This window comes from Sus scrofa, chromosome X (assembly GCF_054392235.1).
Source record: "Sus scrofa isolate SSC_HxYL_T2T_F1_AM1 chromosome X, Sscrofa_HxYL_maternal_Yorkshire_Landrace_v2.0, whole genome shotgun sequence".
NCBI classification, from domain to species: domain Eukaryota; kingdom Metazoa; phylum Chordata; class Mammalia; order Artiodactyla; family Suidae; genus Sus; species Sus scrofa.
In genome coordinates, this window is record NC_139401.1 from 45,584,670 (window position 1) to 45,610,751 (window position 26,082).

The window sequence follows — 26,082 nt, forward strand, 5'->3', positions numbered from 1 at the left end:
ACTTCTATTCATCCAAAAGACAGCAATGAGGGAGTTCCTGGTTGTGGCTCAGCAGAAGCAAACCTGAGTAGGTAGGATCCAAGAGGATGCGGGTTCAATCCTTGGCCCTGTTCAGTGGGTTAAGCATCCGGTGTTGCCTCGAGCTGTGGTGTAGGTCGCAGATGAGGCTCAGATCTGGTGTGGCTGTGGTGTAGGCTGGCAGCTGTAGCTCTGATTCGACCCCTAAGCTGGGAACTTCCATATGCCGCACCTGTGGCCCTAATAAATAAATAAATAAATAAATAAATAAATAAATAAATAAGTAAATAAAACTACTGCACAGCACAAGGAACTATATACAATCTCTTGGGATAAGACATGATGGAAGACAGTATGAGAAAAAAAATGCATGTGTGTGTGTGGGTCACTATGCTGTACAGAAGAAATTGGCACAACATTGTAAACCAACTATGCTTTGATTTAAAAGAAAAAAGACAGCATTATAGGGAGTTCCCTGGTGACTCGGTGGATTAAGGATCTGGTGTTGTCACTGCCGTGGCTTGGGTTCAATCTCTGGCTTGGGAACTTCCGCACGCCACGAGTGCAGCCAAAAAAAAAAAAAAAAAAGCACAAAACTTAAAAACAAGAAAGAGACAGCATTATAAAAGAAAAAAAAAAGAAAATCCATCAAATAGAAGATACCTGCAACACATGTTACTGACAAAGGGCTCATATCTAGAGGATGAAAAGAACACTGACAAACCAATAAGAGGAACAGGGACCACTTAGTAGAAAAGTGGACAAAAGATCTAAACAGGCGGAGGTCCCATCGTGGCTCAGAGGTTAAAGCACCTGACTGCTATCCATGAGGATGTGGGTTTGATCCCTGGCCTCCCTTAGTGGGTTAAGGATCTAGCATTGCCATGAGCTGTGGTGTAGGTCGCAGACGCGGCCCTCGGATCCTGTGTTGCTCTGGCTGTGGCGTAGGCTGGCAGCTACAGCTCCGATTTGAACCCTAGCCTGGGAACAACCATATGCCGCAGGTGTGGTCCTAAATAGACAAAAGACAGGACAAAAAAAAACTAAACAGGCATTTTACAAAAGAGGAAATCCAAAGCATTAATAAATCCAAAACATTAATAAATCCCAAAAGGGCTAACCTCCTTAGAAACTAGGGGATGCATTTTCAAGACATAATGAGTTCCTACTACACAATCCCTAGAATGTCTTCAATGAAAGAGAGCAGCAATAGCAAGGATGTGCAGAAAAGGGAATCCTTGTACACTCTTGGTAGGAATGTAAATTGCTGCAGTCACTGTGGAAAACAGTATGGAAGTTCCTCAAAAAACTAAAAATAGAACTACCATATGATCCAGCAATTCCAATTCCACTCCTGGGTATATATCCAAAGAAAACAAAAAAACCAATTCAAAAAGATACATGCTGGGAGTTCCCTACATGGCTCAGAGGGTTCAGGACATGGCATTGTCACTGCTGTGGCTCAGGTCACTGCTGTGGCACAGGTTCGATCCCTGGCCCATGAACTCCCACACACCACAGGCACAGCAAAAAAAAAAAAAAAAAAAAAAAAAAAAGACTGGCAATATGAAGTGTTGAAGAGAACATGGAGCAATGAAAACTCTCATATGTGGAGTTCCCGTTGTGGCTCAGCTGTTAACAAATCTGACTAGCATCCATGAGGATGCAGGTTCGATCCCTGGCCTTGCTCATTGGGTTAAGGATCTGACGTTGCCGTGAGCTCTGGTATAGGTCGCAGACACAGCTCGGATCCTGCATTGCTGCAGCTGTAGACCGGTGGCTATAGCTCCAATTTGACTCCTAGCCTGGGAACCTCCATGTGCTGTGGGTGTGGCCCTAAAAAAAGGACACAGTGATTCCATCCATGGAAATCGGCTCAATTGGAATATGTGCTCATGTGCAACAAGAGGCAGGTTCAAGGGTGTTTACAGCAGCATTATTCAAAATGTGTGTAATATTTTATGATAAAAAAAGTTGAGGGAGTTCCTGTTGTGGTGCAATGGAAACGAATCTGACTAGTATCTATGAGGATGCGGGTTCGTTCCCTGGCCTCGCTCAGCAGGTCGGGGATCCAGCATTGCCGTGAGCTGTGGTGTAGGTGGCAGAGGCGGCTCAGATCCCACATTGCTATGGCTGTGGTATAGGCTGTAGCTCCTATTTGACCCCTAGCCTGGGAACCTCCATATGCCACGGGTGTGGCCCTCGAAATAAAGCAAAAAAAAAAAAAAGTTGAAAATTAACAGTAATTTTAAAAAACTAGTGTTCAACATAACAGTGACAGTATTTGCTATCTTTGCCGGAAAATACGAAGGATATTTTCTTAGTTGCTTTTATTTGCCTAATCTCTAAGCATATACTGCTCATCCACCCGCTCATTCACCAACTAAGCAAGACTGGTTTTTTGGTTAGGGAGATCGGTGGGGTTGAGGGAGAGAACCGTGTGAAAGTATCACCTATTTAAAAAGTTAAGTTAAAAGTTACCAGTGGGGGGAGTTCCCGTAGTGGCTCAGTGGTTAACAAATCCGACTAGGAACCATGAGGTTGCGGGTTCGATCCATGGCCTTGCTTAGTGGGTGAAGGATCTGGCGTTGCCATGGGCTGTGGTGTAGGTTGCAGACGCAGCTCGGATCCCGTGTTGCTGTGTCTCTGGTGTAGGCCGGTGGCTACAGTTCTGATTCAACCCCTAGCCTGGGAACCTCCATATGACGTGGGAAGCAGCCCTAGAAAAGGCAAAAAGACAAAAAAAAAAAAAAATTACCAATGGGTCCGAAATAGAATTGACACAATTCTCTCTATTTCTCCAGCTAAGTACAGCTACAATGCCTGGACAGTATATATAAAACAAAGATAAGACTGACAGTTGGAGAGAAGGTGGCTACCTGGTTAGGGACCTTGGAACCTGAGGAGTGACACAATGGTGATTTTCCTGAGTTTCTCTTAGCCTCATATTTCCTAGACTTGGTGCTGGAGAAGCTGGCAACCCAGAATGCCAACTGGTGTGGACAAAAACTGCCCCAAATATGGGAGTTCCTTGGTGGTTCAGTGGGTTAAGGATCCAGCATTGTCAGTGCTGTTATGTGGGTTTGATCCCTAGCCCAGGAACTTCCACGTGCTGCGGGCTCGGCCAAAAAAGAAAAAAAAACAAAAAAACAACTGTTCCAAGAAAGCCTACTCTTTCTAGCCAAAGTACAGGAAAGGGGAACAAGAAAAAAAAAATTTAGGAGTTCCCATTGTGGCTCAGCGGAAATGAACCTGACTGGTATCCACGAGGATTCGGGTTCCATCCCTGGCCCTGATCAGTGGGCTAAAGATCTGGCGTTGCTGTGAGCTGTGGCATAGGTCGCAGACGAGGCTTGGATCTGGTGTTGCTGTGGCTGTGACATGGCCAGCAGCTGCAGCTCCGATTTGACCCCTAGCCTGGGAACCTCCATATGCCGCAGACGGGGCCCCCCAAAAAAAAGCAAAAGGAAGGGAGAAAAATTTAGATAATCACTGCCCTACTCCAGCCAAGCATCACGGAAAAAACTGTGGTCCCCATGCCCATTCTCATCAGCGAAGGCTGAGTGGGGAGCCTAGGTTTTCCTCTATGTCTGGGGATAATGAGGCCCCTCCTCAATTTAGGCTACGCAGGCAATCTTGAACTTCTACCCTCAACCCAGTAATTAGGTGTCTTTTTGTCTCCCCACCAGGGTGGTGTCGGAGGCAGTCTCATGGAGAGCATGAAATTCCACCTCTACCTGGCAGTAAGAAGGATTTCTCCTTTTTTGGCAGAACAGGGTTGGAGGGAGCTTGATAAATACAAGACTTAAATAACATCCAGAATCCAGAGTTCCCAAAATATCCAGGACATAAGTGAAAATTAGGCATCATGCGAAGAAGCAGGGAAATCTCAACTGGCATGAGAAAAGACAATTAACAGATACCAATGCTGAGATGACACCAACGTTAGAATTATATGACAAGAATTTTAGAGTAGCCATCATAGAAATGCTTCAATATACCCAAATGTAAAAAGAGAAAGTCTCAGGGGGAAAAAAAAGAAGGATATACAGAACTATTTTAAAAAACTGAAAAATGCCATAATTAAAATTTTAGGAGTTCCCTGGTGGCCTAGTGGTTAAGGACTTGGTATTTCACCGTTGTGGCTCTGGTTCAATCCCTGGCCGAGGAACTTCTGTATGCCACGTGCACAGCCAAAAAATTTTTTTTTTCAAAAAAATTTTTTTATAACTCAGTGGATGAGCTCAACAGCAGAATAGAGAGGATAAAGGAAAGAATTAGAGAATTAGATGATAGAACAATAGAAATGATCCAGTCTGAACAACAGAAAGAAAATTGGAAAAAAAGTGATCAGGCATTCATGTCATCAGCGTCCCAGAAGAAAAAGGGAAAATGTGGGGCTGGAAAAGCATTTGAAGAAATTATGGCTGAAAGTTTCTCAAAGTTGGTAAAAGATATCAACTTAAAGTTTCAAGAAACTGAGCAAACCCCAAAAGGATAAACCAAAGAAATTACACCAAGACACATTGTAGTCAAACTTCAGAAAACTAAAGACGGAAAAAAATTCTTGAAATCAACAAGAGTGAAACACCACCTTATCTATAAGGGAAAAACAAAGTGACAGCGGATTTTGTATCAGAAACCATGGTGGAGAGAAGTGGCACATTTTTCAAGAGCTGAAAGAAAATAACTCAATCCTGAATTCCATATATGGCAAAATTATCCTTAAGAAATAAAGTGGTCATGCCAATAAATATATGAAAAGGTGCTTAACATCATTATCAGGGAAATGCAAATCAAAACTACCATGAAAGAGTGCCTCACACTCACTAGGATGGCTAGCATCAAAAAGTCAAATAAGAACAAGTGCTGATGGAGTTCCCGTCGTGGCACAGTGGAAACAAATCCGACTAGGAACCATGAGGTTGCGGGTTCGATCTCTGGCCTCGCTCAGTGGGTTAAGGATCTGGCATTGCTGTGAGGTGTGGTGTAGGTCGAAGGCGAGGCTTGGATCCCGCGTTGCTGTGGCTGGGAACCTCCACATGCCGCGGGCATGGCCCTAAAAAGACAAAAGCCCAAACCAAACCAAACCAAACAAAAAAACGAGTGCTGATGAGGATTCGGAGAAATTGGAAATTTCATACACTGCAGGTGGGAATGTAAATTGGTGCTGCTGCTTTGGAAGATAGTCTGGAAGTTTCTCAAAATGATTAAACATGGAGTTATTTAACCCAGCAAAAATGAAAATATATACCCACGTTTAAAACATGTACACAGGAGTTCCCTTCGTGGAGCAGTGGAAACGAACCTGACTAGGAACCATGAGGTTGCGGGTTCGGTCCCTGGCCTCCCTCAGTGGGTTAAGGATCTGGCGTTGCCGTGAGCTCTGGTGTAGGTTGCAGACGCGGCTCGGATCCCGAGTGGCTGTGGCTGTGGTGTAGGCTGGTGGCTACAGCTCTGATTAGACCCCTAGCCTGAGAACCTCCATATACCTTGGGAGCGGCCCAAGAAATGGCAAAAAGACCAAAAAAAAAAAAAAAGATAATTGTCAACGGGTGAGGGTAGGGGACTGAATGGAAGCTGAGTTTTCTACATCTCATTCTTTTTTTTTTTAATTTCTTTATATATATATATTTTTTTTCCCTACTGTACAGCATGGTGACCCAGCTACACATACATACATCTCATTCTACTTGGTAAAATGTCAACACCAGCAGAAACCTATGCAGTGATGGGATAGTTCGGTAGCTGGATTATTGTACAGGAATCTACACAAGGGTAACGTGGCCGAGAAGGACACACACCACGGCAATGTCAGTTTCCTGTTGGTGATTTTCTAGTCTAGTGATGCAGGATGTAACCACGGGGGAAAACCAGGTAAAGGGTTATGTGAGACCTCTGTACCATCTTTGCAATTTCCTGTACATTTATAACTATTTCCAAAAAAAGAGTTCTAACAAACTACCAAATTATCCTCAGAAAGATCAGAGCAGGGAACACAGCCCAAAAGATCAAGATGCTATTAAAATGGAGCATTCACCTCTTTCCTCTTTATCTGCTGACCTATGTGCCTACCTACCTATTACAGGGACTGGTCACTTCCTGCTTTATTCAGTAGATCATAATCTATTGCGATTATAACTTCTTTTGCTACTCAAATTGTCCCAGATTTGGCCAGAGGGAGATTTTTCAAAGGGGCTCCTGTGTCATTTTGACATGTTCCCATCTTTGGAGTGCTTCATTGCCTCCCGGCACAATGAGTTCATCCAGAATCATTCTGTACTTTCTCTGTTCTAACCCTGGAGTCAGTCATTTCCCTAAGAAGCTCTCGTTCCTATCAGTGACAAATGGTAAATCAAGGTGTACTCGCTGCGCCTGGCACGTATGTGTCCTTTCAGCGGTCAGAGCGAGGAATGTTTTTCCTTATAGCAGAATGTCAACGAATCAATGTGGAAATGATGGAATTAGAAAAATGCCATTGAGGAAATGGCACAGTAATTAATTGTTACAGGCAAGGAGCATTGCTGGATGCTAAAATCGGTGGACAGAAGCAAGAGAAATAGGATATTCTCATTCTCTCAAAGTATCTCCCCACAAAATAGCTATTCATTGCAAAGAGAAAGATAGGAACTTTACAATACCCAGGGGACACCATCTTAGCCAGGTGATCGAAGTTAATATTATCAACAAGGGACAAATTGATATTGAATGCGTGCCACCACGAGGCACTGAGGAGAACACAGCATCGTTTCTGTGATATTCCTGACAAAAATGAATAACCTGAATCTAATTATGAGGAAGCAAGAAACAGACCCAAAGCGAGGGACATTCTTCCAAATGGTCAGTGTCGTGAAAGTCAAGGAAGGCCGAAGGGACTGTTTCAGATAAAAGACTAAAGGGACATGAGACTAAAGGTTCATGCAATACATGAACCTGGACTGGATCCTGGATCGGGAGGCAGGGGGAAATGCTATAAGGGACGTTATCATGACAACAGGGGAAACCGTATTTACAAATTATACGTTAGGGAATTCCCGTCGGGGTGCAGAGGAAACGAATCCGGCTAGGAACCATGAGGTTGTGGGTTCGATCCCTGGCCTCGCTCAGTGGGTTAAGGATCTGGCACTGCCGTCAGCTGTGGTGAAGGTCGGAGGCGCGGCTTGGATCTGATGCTGTGGCTGTGGTGTAGGCTGGCAGCTGTAGCTCCAGTTCAACCCCTAGTCTGGGAACCTCCATATGCCGCGGGTGTGGCCCTAAAAAGCAAATATATATGTGTGTGTGTGTGTGTGTGTGTGTGTGTGTGTGTGTGTGTGTTAGGTAATTAGCTAATATACATCAAATATTAGATAGTATTAGATCAATGTGAAATGTCTGGATTTTGATAACTGTACTGTGATTATGTAAGAGAATGTCTTTGTTCTTAAGAGATACACATTAAGTATTTAGTGGTAAAAGGGAATGATGACTGCAAATTACTCTCAAATAGTTCAGAAAATGAGTTTCAAATATATCCATGTGGTATTCCATTGTGTATGTTGGTAGATGCAAACAGTTACATTTAGAATGGATAAGCCATGAGGTCCTACTGTACAGCACAGGGAACTATGCCCAATCTCTTGGGAGAGACCAGGATGGAAGATAAGATGAGAAAGAGAATGTATATTCATGTATGACTGACTGGGTTACTACTCTGGACAGCAGAAATTGACTCAACACTGTAAATCAACTATACCCTAATAAAAATAAATTTAAAAAATATATATCTGTGTGCATACACATACATACATAAATTGAGAAGAGAATGAAAGCATATGTGCCAAACTATTAGTTAGTGATTTTGGATGAAGGGCAAAAGAATCCAAAGTTTCCAAAGAATTAATGCTTTAAAACTCTTAGAAAATATCTTCCTTTAGGCCTTGAGGTAGATAAGGACTTCCCAAACAAGACAGAAAATGCACATGTATCAAAGACAAGATCTAGAGACTCAGGAGTTTCCTCGTGGTGCAGCGGGTTAAGGATCTGGCGTTGTCACTGCAGTGGCTCAGGTTGCTGCTGGGGCGCAGGTTCGATCCCTGGCCCGGGAACTTGCACACACCACAGGTATGGCCAAAATAAAGATCTAGTGATTCAACTATAAGGAAATGAGGAAACTTTATTCATTGAAAGACCCTTTGTCCTTTGGGGGCCCTTATTAGTCAAAGTGTTCAGGGGGCACAGAGCAGGCAAGGAACTCAGTTCCTGCTCCACCACCAGCAGCTCCCGCAGGCAGATCCATGAGCACTGGGCTGTGCCCAGCACGTCATCCACCAGCTCTCCTGAGCACAGCCCCGAGGGTTGCTGAGAGTGGGACCTCCGCGTGAGCCTCCAGCAACGCATCTGACCTGGCCTTCTTGACGGCCCAAGGGCACTCACCCGGCGAGAACCCCGGAGTAAGGCTTGAGGGAAGCTCTCACTCTGCCTGCCCATCCTCCTGATCTTTGCTCTCTTGATGGTGACCCCAGGACAGACTGGCAGCTGTGCTGGTGACACAGGGGAGGAGCCTCGGGGGTGGGGAGGAGAGGCTATCTGCCAACCAGTATGGAAAAATTAAAATATTCTGTCGTTTGACATTGTTAAACATTAAAACATTTTTTTTTTTTGGTCTTTTTTGCCATTTCTTGGGCTGCTCCCGTGGCATGTGGAGGTTCCCAGGCTAGGAGTCAAATCGGAGCTGTAGCCACCGGCCTACGCCAGAGACACAGCAACGTGGGATCCGAGCCTTGTCTGCAACCTACACCACGGCTCATGGCAATGCTGGATCCTTAACCCACTGAGCAAGGCCAGGGATCGAACCTGCAACCTCATGGTTCCCAGTCGGATTCGCTAACCACTGGGCCATGACAGGAACTCCCATCTAATGTATATTTATATACATATACGTGAGTGCATATATTCTTTTTCAGACATTGTTAAACATTTTAACAACTCCGATAGCCCAAGCTGGTGGACAAAAGACCACCCTCACCTGTCTCTCCCTCCCTGAGAGTCACACAAGGAAAGTGTACCATGACCATGCCAGCCACAGATGCCCCGCTCCGATGCCCTTCCCCGCCAAAATAGACACTTTGGACTCCACCCTGGCTGGGTAGGCTTCTGCAAGGTGATGGAAGGAGATTTGGGAGCTAGCAATTGGAGCACAATGTTGCTAACACAGACCCACTCAGATTCTAGCCTCCGCAGCCACATAGGAAAAGGCTGGGTTTTCTGGTCTGTTTCTGCCTCGGAGGATGGAGTGTGTCAGTGCCACCACCAGGACCCCTACGAGGACTTTCTAGGACAGGATCCCCGCTCCATCTCCTGATGGCTCTCCAGCGAAGCACATAGCCATGCCTCCCTTCAGGGGCATCTCAGTCCCAGAACATTCTGCACCCCTGGGGCAAGCTGTGCTGCCAGGATTGGCCCGTCCACTGCCCATTCTGTCTGTCCCTGGCCATCGGCTCTGTCCCACCCTGCAGATGGCTTGGGGCTTGGTCCTCCAGCTTCAAGGCTGCTCTCAGTCCTGCCTTCCTGTAATAGGATCGGCCCCTTTACAGCCTCTCCCAGCCAAGCAGAAGGGCTCCTAGGGCACTTACGAGGCTGCCTGAGAGCCCGCGGTGTGGTTCACGGTGCCCTCAGCCGGGGTGAGACTGGACGTCTCTGCATGCCCTCCCGGCCTCTCCTGCTCCCTCTGGCTGCTCCCTCCCCACTGGACTGTTCTCTGTACCTCTGTGCTCCTACCTCTGGCTTCCTCTACTCACCATGCCCACTCCTGTCCCCCAGCTTCTCCCTGCTCCCTCTCCTGTCCTTGTTCCCTCTGCATGGTTCCCATCTGACTCTTCCTTCATCCCTCTGTTTACTGTTCCCCCAAATGTCTTTTGTTTTTCCTGAGTGTTCCCTAGCCTCTTTAGTGATGCCTCTGATTATCCCTGGGTCCCTCTAACTGTTCGATTGTTTCTTCTTCCCGCTGACGGATCCCTGGGGCCTCTGACTGTCCTGTGTTGCCTTTGACAGTTGTCCCTCTAGCCGGTCCTTAGTCTGTGGCACCATTCTGATTTTGCCCTAGTCCATCCGACTGCTCCCTGGTTCTCATGAGGCTTTCTTGTTCCTTCTACTTGATACAGACTGACTGCTCTCTGAGTCCTATGACTTCTCCCTAGAACAAATTCTTCCCTGTTCCTTGGGCAGTTCTGGAACACATTTCTAATATGCTCTCATCTGATGCTCCTGTGTCTGGTCCATGGACCACACTTTGCAGAGGGCTGGTCTACCTGGCTCCTAGCCTAGGCTAGGCTCTTGATCATCAACCTATATTATTTCTATTATTATTATTTTCTTTCTTTTTTGTCTTTTTGCCTTTTCTAGGGCCGCTCCCGTGGCATATGGAAATTCCCAGGCTAGGGGTCGAATTGGAGCTGTAGCCGCCAGCCTACGCCAGAGACACAGCTCTGTGCCACAGCTGGATTCTCTACTTTCACCTTCTCCATCACTTGCATTCATTACATCTGACTTTGGCTGGTTCCTTTGGTTGTTTTCTTTCTTTTTTTTTTTTTTTGGTCTTTTTTTCCCCTTTTACGCTATTTTAGGGACACACACATGGCATATGGAGGTTCCCGGGCTAGGGGGCAAATTGGAGCTGTAGCCGCCAGCCTATGCCACAGCCAAAGTCACGCAGGATCTGAGCTGCGTCTGCGCCCTACACCACAGCTCACGGCAACACCGGATCCTTAACCCACTGGGCAAGGCCAGGGATCGCACCTGCGTCCTCACGGATACTAGTCGGATGCGTTAACCACTGAGCCCCGATACGGGAACTCCTCTTTGGTTGTTTGTTTGTTTGTTTGTTTCTTTTTTTTTTTTTTTTTTTTTTTGTCTTTTTGCCTTTTCTAGGGCCGCTCCCGTGGCATATGGAAATTCCCAGGCTAGGGGTCGAATTGGAGCTGTAGCCGCCAGCCTACGCCAGAGACACAGCAACTCCGGATACGAGCTGTGTCTGCGATCTACAGCACAGCCCTTTGGTTGTTTCTTGAGCAGAGTGACTGGCTGTCCCAGTTTGCCTAGGACTTCCCCTGCTTTAGCACTGACGTCCTACATCCCAGGGAACTCAGGATGCTCCGCAGCCTCTCCCTGACTCCTGCAACTTTCCCTCAAGCCCAGCGCCCATTACACGGGGCCTCTGGCTTTGCAAATGGATACCATGCCTTCCAGCTGTTCTCTAGTCCCTCCAGTTGTTCTCTGGTCAGTCAGTCTGCTGTCCCACACCAGTTATACTTTTGATGCCCACTTCGCTGTGCCCTAGTCCTCTGGTTAGGCTGTGGGACCTCTAGTGGACACCCAGCACAGCTTCGCTGTTCCCTCTGGCTGTTCTCCAAGCTCAGCAATTGTTCCTTGTGACCCCTGGTGCCCTTGGCTAAGCCTCAGTCTCAGAGGCTCTTTTCTGTCTCTCCAACTGTCCCCATGGGTCTGTCCCTCCCTTGCCCTTCCAACCTGTTCTCCAGCCTCAACAGCTGGTCTCTGCTTCCTGTGGCTGCCGCCTGCTCCCAGGCTCATCTTCCCCATTTCCTGCTCCCTTTCTGCATTCCCTCGGATCCTCTTCTGACCCCCTGGCACCTCTCGAAGTGGCTTGTCTGGCAGGCTCTTACCTAGCACACTAACCCCTTTGGTTTTTCCCATTTGAGCTGAGTCTTCTGTTTCCTGGTCCCTCTGGGTGGCCCCTGTTCCCTCTGGCTGCTCTCTGGTTCCTCTGTCTCCTGATCCTTCCAATTGTTCTCAGACTCTCTGGCTCTTGCAGGCTCCCCACTATTTCCGCTTCTGTAGCCCTGACTACTGTTTCTTGGTCTCTCTGCTGCTCCCTGGATTCTGGCTCGTGCTTTCTCATTTCTTCTGTTTGTTCTATTGCATTCCCATTGGCCCTGGTCCCTTGGTTATCGTCTGTCTCCAATAAATGCACCGTGGTCCCTTTGGCTGTTCCTTGTGGCTATTCCTCACCCCTCTTTCTCTTACCGACCCCTCTCCTTGTTTTCCAGCTTCAGCCACTATTTCTTAGTTCACTGCCTGGTTCCCACTCCTGGAGACATTTTTTTTTTTTTTTTGCCTTTTCTAGGGCCTCTCCCATGGCATATGGAGGTTCCCAGGCTAGGGGTCTGATCAGAGCTGTAGCCGCCGGCCTACACCACAGCCACAGCAACGCAGGATCTGAGCCGCGTCTGCAACCTACACCACAGCTCACGGCAGTGCCGGATCCTTAACCCACAGAGTGAGGCCAGGGATCAAACCCACAACCTCATGGTTCCTAGTCGGATTCGTTAACCACTGCGCCACGATGGGAACTCCTCCTGGGGACACTTTTTATTGGGTCCTTGGTATCTCTGCCCATTCCCCACTCCCTGACCTCTAATGAAAAAACTAAAAACCTAACAAGTAAATAAGTGAATAAATACTATTCTCCAGGGTCTTCATCATTTCCATCTCTTTTGGGGAAGGAAGATCTACAGTTGGAGAAATGCACCTTGCAGAGACCAGAATCATTCATCAAGAAATTCCCACACACTGGCTGGGCAAGAGGCCATGTGTGCAGAAGGAATGGGGAGGACCACACTGTGGTGGCCCCAACCTGTGGGTTTACAGCCTAGACAAGGACAATTTTCCACAGCAGAAGTGCCCTACTTTTAGGCAGCAATTCCTTTACCATTCGATGCCCCTGTATCTTTTTTTTTTTTTTTTTTTTTGGTCTTATCTTTTTAGGGCCACACCCACAGCATATGGAGGTTCCCAGGCTAGGGATCCAATCGGAGCTGTAGCCACTGGCCTCTGTCACAGCCATAGCAACGTGAGATCCAAGCCGCATCTGCCACCTACACCACAGCTCACAGCAATGCCAGATCCTTTAACCCACTGAGTGAGGCCAGGGATCGAACCTGCGTCCTCATAGATGCTAGTTGGGTTTGCTAACTGCTGAGCAATGACGGGAATTCCTCGATGCCCCTATATCTTTGACTCAAAATATAATTTCAGTGACTTGGGTAAAAAGATCTAAGTGTAGGAATTTCACCATGGCGGGCTTTTTTTGCTTTTTAGTTTTTTTTTTTTTTTGGCGGCACCCATGGCATGTGGGAATTCTGGGGTCAGGGATCAAACCCGTGCCACAGCAGCAACTGAAGCCCCATCAGTGACAATGCCAGATCCTTAACCCTTTGAGCCACCAGGGAACTCCAACCACAGTAGTTTTAATTGAAACAGAAAACCTGAAAATCCTAATTCACAGAGTCAATTGGTTAAATCAATCTTAGTTTATCTAAAGGCTATAATGCTATATGTGCCTTTTTTATATCCACTCCCACAGCACATGGAAGTTCCCAGGCCAGGGACCCCAGCCACTGCAGTTAGATTCTTAATCCCTGTGCCACAGCGGGAACTCCTTATAACGCTATATGCATTATGTGAGTATGAGGAAAAATATTTACTGCCTAGAAAATTACATGAAACTACTAAGTTAAAAAGGAGACAATCAAATACTATGATTTCATTTTTAAATGAGCTATATAATGTACGTATGTGTGGTATGTATGCACATTCGCAACCCTGCACATATACCCACATATATGCACCTACAAGGAAAAACCAACTGTAAGGAAACAGAGCTAAATGTTAACAATGGCTAATTTTGGCTAATGCTGGAATTACAAGTAATGTTTTATTCTCTTCTATTTGCTTACTTGGATTTTCTAGCATTATATCATGAAATAATGAAATAATAAAAATCAATCATTACTTTATTTCATTTTATTATTATTATTATTTTGTCTTTTTGCCTTTTCTAAGGCCGCTCCCGCGGCATGTGGAGGTTCCCGGGCTAGGGGTCTCATCGGAGTTGTAGCCACTGGCCTACACCACAGCCACAGCAATGCGGGATCCAAGCTGCATCTGCGACCTACACCACAGCTCACGGCAATGCCGGATCCTTTAAGCCACTGAGCGAGGCCAGGGATCGAACTCATATTCTCATAGATGCTAGTCAGGTTTGTTACCACTGACCCACAAAGGGGAACTCCCACATCATTATAATTTTAAAAAGTTTACTATTATCCTAATGACCACATAACCCTGAGCTCCTGTGACAAGGAGCCTGTCCCCAGAGGTGACAGCATCGACAGTACGGTCAGAAGGAGGGAGCTGTGGGGCAGGGTCTGGCTCCCTTATGGTCCTCCTCTGTTTGGAGAATCTCGAGGGGAACTTTTAGTGGGAAACTTGGCCTTGGCTGCTGTGTGGTGAGGGTGGAGGACAGTCAGGAGGCCTGGCTCGGGTCCGCTGCTGTCACTCACCATCGGAGAGGCCTGGGCAAGTCACATACCTTCTGAGGCCACTTTATTTGTCTTTGAAAGGAGGAGGAGGAACAACTAGAGAGGCCCTAGAGACAGTGCTCACCCTCTTACCCTGCATCCTCCAAGTTCCAAAGAAAAGGGATTTCTCTGCTCTAAATCAGGACAGAGGAGAAATCATCAAATCCCCAAGGACCAGGGAGAAAGTAGGCTCTGGTGCGGATCAGCTGAGTGCAAGCACAGAGCCAGAGGAGCGTGAAGGGCCTGTGCTGGGCATCAGGGGGTAGCATCTCCCTGGCTGGGGCTGGTGCTCACCCCCACCTGGACCTTCCACCCTGCAGGGAGCTGCCTTCCCCCCAACCCCAGGCTGTAGGTAAGACGATCCCCACTTTTCCTCCACCAGCCACATCATCCTTTCCACTGAAACACACAAGGCTCTGAATGCGGGACACCAGCCACGTGGTGCTCACACAGCAGGAGGATGGGGATCCGTCTCAGGGACAGCGAGTCCAGAATCAGCCCCCTCCTGGGACCCACTGGCCTCTGCCCCAAGGCCTCGGTGACCGGAGCCATCTATCAACTCTCGGCCCTGGAGCCCTCGCCCTCCTCACCTCACACATGCTGCCATGTCCCACTGCCGTCCGGGTTGGGGACCACTGGGGAGAGCTCCGGTTGGTGGGCATCCTCCCGCTGGGCCTCAGCCCTCGGGCTCTCCTGGGGGCAACTCTGCTCTTCCTGGGAGCCCGAGGCCAGGTGGGTCCGAGGACTCAACCAGAGCTGCTCTGGTGGGAAGGAAGATCCTGCAGCCTTCACAGCGGGGTCTGGCCCAGGGGCTCCGCAGAGACTCCAAGAAACCTGGAAAAGCAATTGTCCACGTGATCAGTCACTCAGCATTCACCCCACAAGTGCTTTCTGAGGGCACCAAAGTACAGTTTACAACACCGAACACCAAGTATTAGTGTAGAATATGGAAAAAACCCTTGCAACTTGGTGTAAAACAAATGTGAATTTGAATTCCAGCTCTTCTGCCTTCTAGCTAGAACCTGGGGAAGTCATGCCTGTCTGCATTTCTTCACCTTAAAATTGAGAACTCGGAGTTCCCATCGTGGTTCAGCAGTAACAAACCCGACTAGGATCCATGAGGACGCGGGTTCGATCCCTGGCCTCGCTCAGTGGGTTAAGGATCTGGTATTGCCGTGAGCTGTGGTGTGGGTCGCAGACGCAGCATGGATCCCACGTGGCTGTGGCTGTGGTGTAGGCCGGTGGCTACAGCTCCGACTGGACCCCTAGCCTGGGAACCTCCATATGCCGCGGGAGCGGCCCTAGAAAAAGCAAAAAGACAGAAAAAATAATAATAACTCTCATGGACTGACTAATGACTTGAGATACTTCAGATGACTTCAGAGATCTCCAACTGTAATAAAACCTCAAGAATTTCTACAGAGGTCCCAATCACTTATCCATATATGTCTCTAATTATTTTTCTTCAAGGATTTCCCGAGATTATCACTCGCTGCCCCAACATGAATGACACCTACAGGCCTTGGATTATCTACTCCTGTTAGACTCTAACTCCCTGATCCTCTCCCACAGATAATCCTCCCAATCCTTTACTCCCAGAGGAACCAAATCAACCCCAAATCTGGTTTGGTATTAAATTTAAAGGATAAGAAGAAAACTTAAAACACTTCCATATGGAAACCACATGTTATTTACAATGGAAAGGGATCACAACGGCACCAGACTTTTTTTTTTCTGTCTCTTTAGGGCCACACCTGCGGCATATGGAAGTTCTCAGGCTAGGGATCGAATTGGAGCTGTAGCCTCCGGCCTACGCCAGAGCCACAGTAACACCAGATTCGAGCTGCATCTGCGACCTACACCACAGCTCACGGCAATGCCAGATCCTTAACTCACTGAGTGGGGCCAGGGATCGAACCTGTGTCCTCATGGATACTAGTCAGTATTGAACCGACATCCTCATGGATACGAGTCAGGTTCTTATCACTGAGCCACAACAGGAACTCCTAGACTTCTCATTTTGCAATAACAGGAGCTATATTAGAAGGGGGGAAAAAAATCTATGAATTATTGAGAGAAAGTGACTGAGATCCAAGAATTTTAAGCCCACTCTAGCTCAATACAATTTTTCTGTTAGAGCAAAGACCATTTTAGACATATAAGCATTATAGCATTATATGCCAATATGAGTATCTCAGGAGAATACTCAAGGGAATAATCTAAACAATTATAAATTAAATAGTAATAGAAACTTCAAAATTGGAGGAAAGCAATTTAGGGGAGTTCCCGTAGTGGCTTAGTGGTTAACGAATCCAACTAGGAACCATGAGGTTGTGGGTTTGATCCCTGGCCTCGCTCAGTGGGTTAAGGATCCAGCATTGCTGTGAGCAATGCCGTGGACAAAATGTAATACCCTGGGGAAATGCACTGAGTGAAATGAGGATGGGAAGGCAAATTATGCATCTCTAATACTAGAATTAGAGATGCATATTTCCAAAGAATATTACAACTTTATTTGGACTTAGAAATAGAGAAAATATTGACAATCATATTTGTAAGGAAGATGAAGGCAACTACTAGCAGAAACTGATTAAAATAATCAAAATTCCAAACTGTAATTACCACATAATAAGAAACTATAGGGTAATTAGGAGAAACCTGACTAAACCATCACAATAGGAAAAGAGAAAGTAAGGAAATATCAACCAAGTAAGATAAACTATAAACATAAAATAACAGGAGGCATGAAATCAAATATATTATACTTCAAGTACATTGAATGAGCTGAATTCTGCTGTAAAAGATAATGGGGTTGGGTTTAAAAATATGTCTAAACAAAAAGACAAAGATGTGAAATGAAGCATTGGACAGAAACACACCATGTTATTGGAGTTCCCATCGTGGCACAGTGGAAACGAATCCGACTAGGAACCACGAGGTTGTGGGTTCGATCCCTGGCCTTGTTCAGTGGGTTAAGGATCCGGCGTTGCCGTGAGCTGTGGTGTAGGTCGCAGACGCGGCTTGGATCCCGTGTTGCTGTGGCTGTGGTGTAGGCTGGCGGCTGCAGCTCTAATTGGACCCCTAGCCTGGGAACCTCCAAATGCCTAAAAGGACAAAAAAGACAAAAAAGACAAAAAAAAAAAAAAAAAAAGAAAGAAAGAAAGAAACACACCATGTTATTTCCTCTTCTTTCCATTATGGTGAGCACTACTCAGGTCTTAGCTAAGAAAGTGCGGCCTACCTCAGGGCCATAAAGATATTTAATGTTTTCTTCTAAAAGTTTTACTGTTTTATCCCTCACATTTAGATCAACAGTCTTCCCAGGAAGGAGTTGCTGTGTGGTACGCGTTAGGGTCAAGATTCAGTTCTTCCATATCAATATCAAGATAATCCAGTACTGCTTATGGAAACAATTCCCGCTTTTCCAGGTCGATTTGTGACCAGGTACGTGGGGATTCACTCCTGAACCCCGTATTGCCATTGGTCTATTTGTCTAGTCTCGGACCAGTGCTACACTGTCTTTTCTTTTGTTTTTCGTCCTTTTAGGGCCACACCTGCGGCATATGGAGGTTCCCAGGCTAGGGGTCGAATCGGAGCTGTAGCTGCTGGCCTACGCCACAGCCAGATTGAAGCCCTGTCTTTGACCTACACCACAGCTCACGGCAACACCAGATCCTTAACTCACTGATCGAGGCCAGGGATCAAACCTGCGTCCTCATGGATGCCAGTCAGACCCGTTTCCGCTGAGCCACGATGGGAACTCCCCAGGACTACGCTGTCTTAATTCATGTGCTTCATATTAAGCTTTGCTATCTGGCAGAATGAAAGATTATGACATTGGACTGCATTAAAAGTAAGGAGGACTTCTGGGAGTTTCCGTCGTGGCACAGTGGAAACAAATCCGACTAGGAACCATGAGGTTGCGGGTGCGATCCCTGGCCTCGCTCAGTGGGTTAAGGATCCGGTGTTGTTGTGAGCTGTTGTGTAGGTCGGAGGCTGCAGCTCTGATTAGACCCCTAGCCTGGGAACCTCCATATGCCGCGGGTGTGGCCCTTAAAAAAAAAAAAAAGTAAGGACTTCCGTTTATGGGAAAACAAAATTAAGAGTGTAGAGGCAAATCCCACAATAGGAGAAGATAACTGCAATATCTGTATCTGACAAACAATTTGTATTTCAAAAATATCAAGGAATCCCTAGAAATCAATAAGAGAGAGAGAAGAGCAAAAGGATCAGATATGTCACAAAGAAGATATCCAAGTGGTAAATAAGCATAAGAAAAGATGCTCCAATTCATTAGCTAGCAAAAAAATATAAATTACAGGGAGTTCCCGTCATGACTCAGCGGTAACAAACCTGAGTAGCATCCGTGAGGACACGGGCTCGATCCCTGGCCTCCCTCAGTGGGTTGAGGATCCGGTGTTGCCGTGAGCTGTGGTGTAGGTTGAAGATGCGGCTCAGATCCTGCATTGCTGTGGCTGTGGCGTAGGCTGGCAGCTACAGCTCCGATTCGACCCCTAGCCTGGGAACTTTCATATGTCGCGGGTGTGGCCCTAAAAAGACAAAAAAGAAAAGAAAATATAAACTACAGATACTTCTCCATATCCACCAGAAATGGCTTAAATGAAAAGGATGGAAAATAACCAAGAGCTGGCAAGGAGGTGGAGCAACTGAAACTCATCAATTGTTTTTTAGGAGCATAAAATAAGGCAAACACTTTGGAAAACTGTTTGGTAGTATCTAGGGAAGGCGAAGATATGCAATATCCTATGACCTAGCTATTCCACTGAGGTATATACTCAAGAGAAATGTGAACATATATTTGCCGAATGACAGGTATGATGAAGGTCACAGGGGCTTTATTCAAAACTGAAAATTATGTAAGTGCCCGTAAACAATAGAATGGATAAACAAATTGTCCACTTATTTATTTATTTATTTTTAGGGCCACAACCTGCAGCATATGGAAGTCCCCAGGCTAGGGGCTGAATCGGAGCTGAAGCTGCTGGTCTACGTCACAGCCGCAGCAACACCAGATCCGAGCCTTGTCTTCGACCTACACCACAGCTCATGGCAACGCCAGATCCTTAACCCACTGAGCGAGGCCAGGGATCGAACTGGCGTCCTCATGGATGGTAGTCAGGTCCACTACTGCTGAGCCAAGATGGGAACTCTCGAAGTCATCCTTTTATTAATACAAGGAAATACTACACAGCAACAAGAATCAACAACTACCAGAACATGCACAAATCTCATCTCATAAACATTATATTGGCCAAATAAGCCAGACTCAAAATAGCAAGAATCAATACTGTATGTTTAGGTTTCTATAAATTTCAAAACCATGTAAAACTAATCTATGCTGTCGAAGTCAGGATATTGATACTCCTTGGGAGGAAGTTAGTGATTAGAAAAGAACACAGGGAAGCTTCTTTTTCTTCTTCTTTTTTGGCCACACCCATGGCATGTGGAAGTTCCCAGGCCAGGTATTGAACCTGTACCACAGCAGTGACAATGCTGGATCCTTAAACCGCTGAGTGATGAGGGCACTCCCTGGGGAGCTTCTTGAATGCTAGTAATGTTTTATTTCTTGATCTAGGTGGCTGGTTGTACAAGTTTGCTCAGTCTGTTAAAACATCATCCAGCTAGGAGTTCCCGTGGTGGCGCAGTGGTTAATGAATCTGACTAGGAACCATGAGGTTGCGGGTTCGATCCCTGGCCTTGCTCAGTGGGTTAAGGATCCGGCATTGCCGGGAGCTGTGGTGTAGGTTGCAGACCCGGCTCAGATCCCGAGTTGCTGTGGCTCTGGTGTAGGCCGGTGGCTACAGCTCCGATTAAACCCCTAGCCTGGGAACCTCCAGATGCCGCAGGAGCGGCCCTAGAAAAGGCAAAAAAAAAAAAAAAAAAAAAAAAAATCATCCAGCTAAACATACAGGATGTGGGCACTTTTCTGTATTATATTATAATTCAATATTTATTTTAAAAATAAACAATACATGAGTTCCTGTCATGGCTCAGTGGTTAACAAACCTGACTAGTATCCATGAGGACGCAGTATGATCCCTGGCCTCGCTCAGTGGATTAAGGATCCAGCGTAGCCGTGAGATGTAGTGTAGGTCACAGAAGCAGCTCGGATCTGGCATTGCTGTGGCTGTGGTGTAGACCGGCAGCTACAGCTCCGATTCGACTCCTAGCCTGGGAACCTCCATATGCCGCAGGTGCAGCCCTAAAAAGACAGACAAAAAAAAATTTTTTTTAATGTATACACAATACACCAGGCAAATGCCAGAACATGAAAGCAGGTCTAGAACTATAATTATTGAAGTGGAAATTCAGGTCCAAAGTGCTCAATAGTTTAAAAAAAGAGGGGTTCTCTCTTTGTATAAAATGAATGCTAAAAAAGTGCTAACTTATATAAAACTTTAGGGTCATTCAATACATACAAATAAAACCAGCACATATGCATGGAACCAAATGAGGTCTTAAAAATCATATTCTCTGGGCTTCTTTTAGCTGCGCATGTCCTAGACTTGGTGCTAGAGATGCTGGCAAACCAGAAAGGCCAACTGTTGCGGACAAAACCGTCCCAAGAAAAACCTGCTCTCTCTAGTCAAAGGACCAAGGAAGGGGCAGTCTAACAAATACGGAAGTTCCCAGGCCAGGGTTTGAATCAGAGCTACAGCTGCCAGCCTACGCCACAGCCACAGCAATGCCAGATCCGAGCCGCGCCCGTGACCTACACCCCAGCTCACAACAATGCTGGATCTTTCACCCACGGAGCGAGGCCAGGGATCGACCTGCATCCTCATGGATGCTAGTCAGGTTTGTGAACCACTGAGCCACGACAGAAACTCTGAAAATAGTTAACTTTTAGGCAATGATGGCTCTACTCAAGCCAAACACAGAAACACTAAGGCCCTGCCCCAGTGACTACCAGGAAGGCAAGGGGATCCAAGCCTAACCATCCACCCTTGGCAGATGGTAAGAAGGCACCTCCAGGCCCCAGCTCCAGCCAGAGGAGTGTCAGGAAAGCCTCGTAGAGTGCTGGATCTTTCTTCCTTACTGGGAAATAACAGCTGCCTCTTCCTCTCCTACCCCTTGGGAACCAGTGGTGACCATGGGGGGAGATGGGGTTTTCATCCTCACTGAGAGATAACGGTGTCCTTCCCTTTCTGCCTCCTTGGCGGAGGTGATGGCCGAGGAGGACCCCTGGAGCTTTCACCAAGGCTCGGTAGTAACAAGGGCATTTCTGCCGATCGTGTCATTGGACATCACGTGGGAAGAAGCAGGGACGAGGTGCCTGCGCCCTCCCAGCCCATTTGAGCTTTACTGGTAAGAGCTCAAAACTGGCATTAGTCCGGATGTCCTTCAGCAGGTGACTGGTTAAACACACTGTGGTACATTCACCCCAAGGAAGGCTATTCGGCAAGAAAAAAAGAATGAACAAGTGACGCTCGCACAACTTGGATGGTTTTTAAGAATGTGATACTATGTGAAAAAAAGCCAACCTCAAAAGTGTATATTCGGAGTTCCCTTTGTGGCTCAGTGGTAACGAACCTGATGACTATCCACGAGGATGTGGGTTTGATCCCTGGCCTCGCTCCGTGGGTTGAGGATCCGGCATTGCCGTGAGCAGTGGTGTAGGTCGCAGACGCAGGCTCGGATCTGGCGTTGCAGTGGCTGTGGTGTAATCCGACGGCTACAGCTCTGCTTCAACCCCTAGCCTGGGAACCTCCATATGCCGTGAGTGCGGCCCGAAAAAGTAAAAAAAAAAAAAAAAAGTTTATATGCTGTGTGAATTGATTAATATAACAATTTTGAAATGACAAAATTTTAGACATGGAGCACAGATTAGTGGTGTCCACGGGTTGGTGGGGACAGGAGGGGAAGTAGGTGTGGTTACAAAAGGGCAATGGTAGGGATCCTTGTGAGGCTGGAATCATTCAGTATTTTGACTATGGTGGTGGAAACGCAAAACTACATAGGTAACAAAAATGTATAAAACTTAGTATACACACATACACATACATATCTGAGTAAAACTGACAAAATCTGGATAAGATGATGGAATTGTAATAAGGTCAAAATTCCAGCTGGTATATTATACTTTAATTTTGTAAAATGTCATCATTGGAGGAAACTGGGCAAAGCACACAAGGGATCACCTTGTATTATTTTTCACAACTGCATGTGATCTACAATTATCACAAAATATATTTCAACGTAAAAAATTTCTTTTTTTTCCCCTTTCCTTTATAAGGCTACATGTGCGGCATATGGAAGTTCCTGGGCTAGGGGTTGAACTGGAGCGGCAGCTTCGGTCTATGCCACAGCCACAGCAACACCAGATCTGAGCCTCATCATTGCTCTACACCTCAGCTCGTGGCAACACTGGATGGAACCTTAACCCACTGAGTGAGACCAGGGATCGAACCTGCATCCTCGTGGAGATTATGTCGGGTTCTTAACTGGCTGAACCATAATGGGAATGCCATCGATTAAAAAAAATTAAAAAGGATGTTGGAGTTCCTGTCATGGTGCAGTGGAAACGCATATAACTAGGAACCATGAGGTTGTGGGTTCGATCCCTGGCCTCGCTCAGTGGGTTAAGGATCCAGCCTTGCTGTGGCTGTGGTGTAGGCCAGCAGCTGTAGCTCCGATTAGACCCCTAGCCTGGGAACCTCCATATGCCTCGGGTGTGGCCCTAAAAAGACAAAGAGACAAAAGAAAAAGAAAAAAGAAAAAGGATGTTCAATATCAATGTTTTTTTTTTGGCCATGCCCAAGGCATGTGGAAGTTCCCAGGCAGAGATCAAACCCATGCTACAGCAGCACCCAAGCCACTGCAGTGACAACACAACGCCAGATCCTTAACCCGCTGTACCACAAGAGAACTCTAATGTTCAAAGCTTTTTGCACAACAAAGAAACCACGGCCAAAACGAAACGATATCCAGCTTAATGGGAGAAAATATTTGCAAAATGATGTGACCCATAAGGAATTAACATCCAACATATATAAACAGCTCATACAACTCAAAAGCAAAAAAAAAAAAAAAAAAAAGATCCACTTACAGATGGGCAGAGGTATAGAATAGATCTTTTTCTTTTTCCTTCTTTCTTTTTTCTTTTTTTTGTCTTTTTGCCTTTTCTAGGGCCGCTGCCACAGCATATGGAGGTTCCCAGGCTAGGGGTCAAATCGGAGCTGTAGCCACTGGCCTACGCCAGAGCCACAGCAACTCGGGATCCAAGCCGCCTCTGTGACCTACATCACAGCTCACGGCAATGCCAGATCCTTAACCCACTGAGCAAGGCCAGGGATCGAACCCACAACCTCATGGTTCCTGGTCGGATTTGTTAACCACTGCACCACGACGGGAACTCCCAGAACAGATATTTTTCCAAAGAAGAAATGCACATGCCCAACAGGCACATGAAAAGGTGCTTAACATCACTAATCATTACGGGAATGAAAATCAAAACCATGAGATAGGGAGGGAAGAACTGGGAGGGGGGGAATAACACATACACGCTCCTGCATAAAATAGATGATTAATGAGAACCTGCTGTAGAGCACAGGAAAGTCTACGCAATAGTCTGTAATAACTTATAAAGGAAAAAAGAATGGATATATTTATATGTATGATTGATTCACTTTGCTGTACGCATGAAACTAATACAACACTGTATATCAACTATAATCCAATAAAATAAAACTTTAAAAACCACACAAGATTCTCACACCTTCAGAATGGCTATTACCAAAAAGCCTACAAATCATGAATGTTGGCGAGGACGGGGAGAAAAGGGAACACTTACACATCGTTAGTGGGAATGTAAATGGTGGAAAATGCTATGAAGGTTTCTCAAAAAACCTAAAAATATGACCTAGAAATTCCACTCCTGGGTATTGTATTATATATCTTTTCAGACATAAATCTGAAAAGAACAAAAACACTAATTCAAAAAGACACACGCATCACAATTTTCCCAGCAGCATCATTTACACTTGCCAAGACATGGAAACACCCTAAGTGTCCGTTAACAGATGACTGGATAAAGAAGACGTGGTATATTAGGGGAATACTACTAAGCCATAAAAAAGAATGAAATTTTGCCATGTGCAGCAATATGGATGGACTTGGAGGGCATTATGCTAAGTGAAATAAGCCGGACAAAGACAAATATATGATATCGCTTATATGTGGAATCTAAAAAATACAACATGGAGTTCCCATTGTGGCGCAGCAGAAACGCATCTGAGTAGGAACCACGAGGTTTCAGGTTCAATCCCTGGCCTCGCTCAGTGGGTTAAGGATCTGGCTGGCGTTGCTGTGAGCTGTGGTGTAGGCCACTAGCTGTAGCTCCGATTGAACCCCTAGCCTGGGAACCTCCATAAGTCGCGGGTGCGGCCCCAAAAAGCAAAACAAAAACAAAGACAAAACCTAGTGAATATAATAAAACAGAAACAGATTCAGATATAGACAAAAAACTAGTAGTTGCCAGTGGGGAGGGGCAATATAGGAGTTGGGGAGTGGAAAGCACAATCTACTGGGTATAAGCAGGCTCAGGAAGGTACTGCACAACGTAGGGAATATAACCAATATTTTGCAGTAACTGTAAATGGAAAGCAACCTTTAAAATTGAATACAAATTAAAAATTAAAAAATATTCAGGAGTTCCCGTTGTGGCGCAGTGTTAATGAATCCGACTAGGAACCATGAGGTTGCAGGTTCAGTCCCTGGCCTTGCTCAGTGGGTTAACGATCCGGCGTTGCTGTGAGCTGTGGTGTACGTTGCAGACACGGCTCGGATCCTGCGTTGCTGTGGCTCTGGCGTAGGCTGGCAGCTACAGCTCGGATTAGACCCCTAGCCTGGGAACCTCCATATGCCTCAGGAAGGGGCCCTCGAAAAGGCAAAAAGACAAAAAAAAATTAAAAAATATTCAATGTCATTAGCCATTAAGGAAATGCAAATTAATACAATGATAATAAAATCACTACACACCTATTAAAACAGCTAAAGCCTTTTAAAATGATGACAATATGAAATCTGGAGAAAATGCAGATCGGAGTTTCCGTTATGGCTCAGCGGAAATGAATCTGACTAGCATCCATGAGGATGCAGGTTCAATCTGTGGCCTCGTTCAGTGGGTTAAGGATCGGCATTGCTGTGAGCTATGGTGTAGGTCGCAGACGTGGCTCAGATCCGGTGTGGCTGTGGCTGTGGCTGTGCCCGGTGGCTACAGCTCCACTTTGATCCCTAGCCTGGGAACTTCCATATACCGAGGGTATGGTCAAAAAAAGGGACCCCCCCCCAAGAAAAAAAAAGGAAAAGAAAAAAGAAAATGTGATACATTGGATCTCTTATATGTTGCCATTGGGAATGTAAACTCTGGAAAATGGTTTGGCAGTTTCTTTAAAAAAAAAAATACCCAGCAAATGCACTCTGAGCATTCATTCTACAGAAATGAAGTCTCACATGTATACAAAAGATCTGTACAGGATTGCTCATAGCTGCTTTATTTGTAACAGCCTCAAACTGGAGACAACCAAAATGGTCCTCAGTAGGTGAATAGCTAAACTATAGTACATCTATAATGTGGAATACTACACAGCCATAAAAAGAAATGAACTATCATTGCAACTACTTGGATGGTTTTCAAGGACATTATGCTGAGTGGGAAAAAAAAACCTTAAAAGGTCACATACTGTAT

General features: G+C 46.0%; 1 protein-coding gene across 9 annotated transcripts in view; it reads right to left on the reverse strand.

The window, feature by feature from the left end:
- ZNF41 (zinc finger protein 41) overlaps positions 1-26,082 on the reverse strand; it is a 49,660-nt gene that overhangs the window by 17,639 nt on the left and 5,939 nt on the right. For all 9 annotated transcript variants that reach the window (XM_085007788.1, XM_085007783.1, XM_085007785.1 and 6 more), the window contains one exon: positions 14,963-15,206. In XM_085007788.1, the coding sequence (XP_084863914.1) occupies positions 14,963-15,034 (72 nt within the window). In that variant the 5' untranslated portion in view covers positions 15,035-15,206. The remainder of the gene's footprint in view (positions 1-14,962; positions 15,207-26,082) is intronic.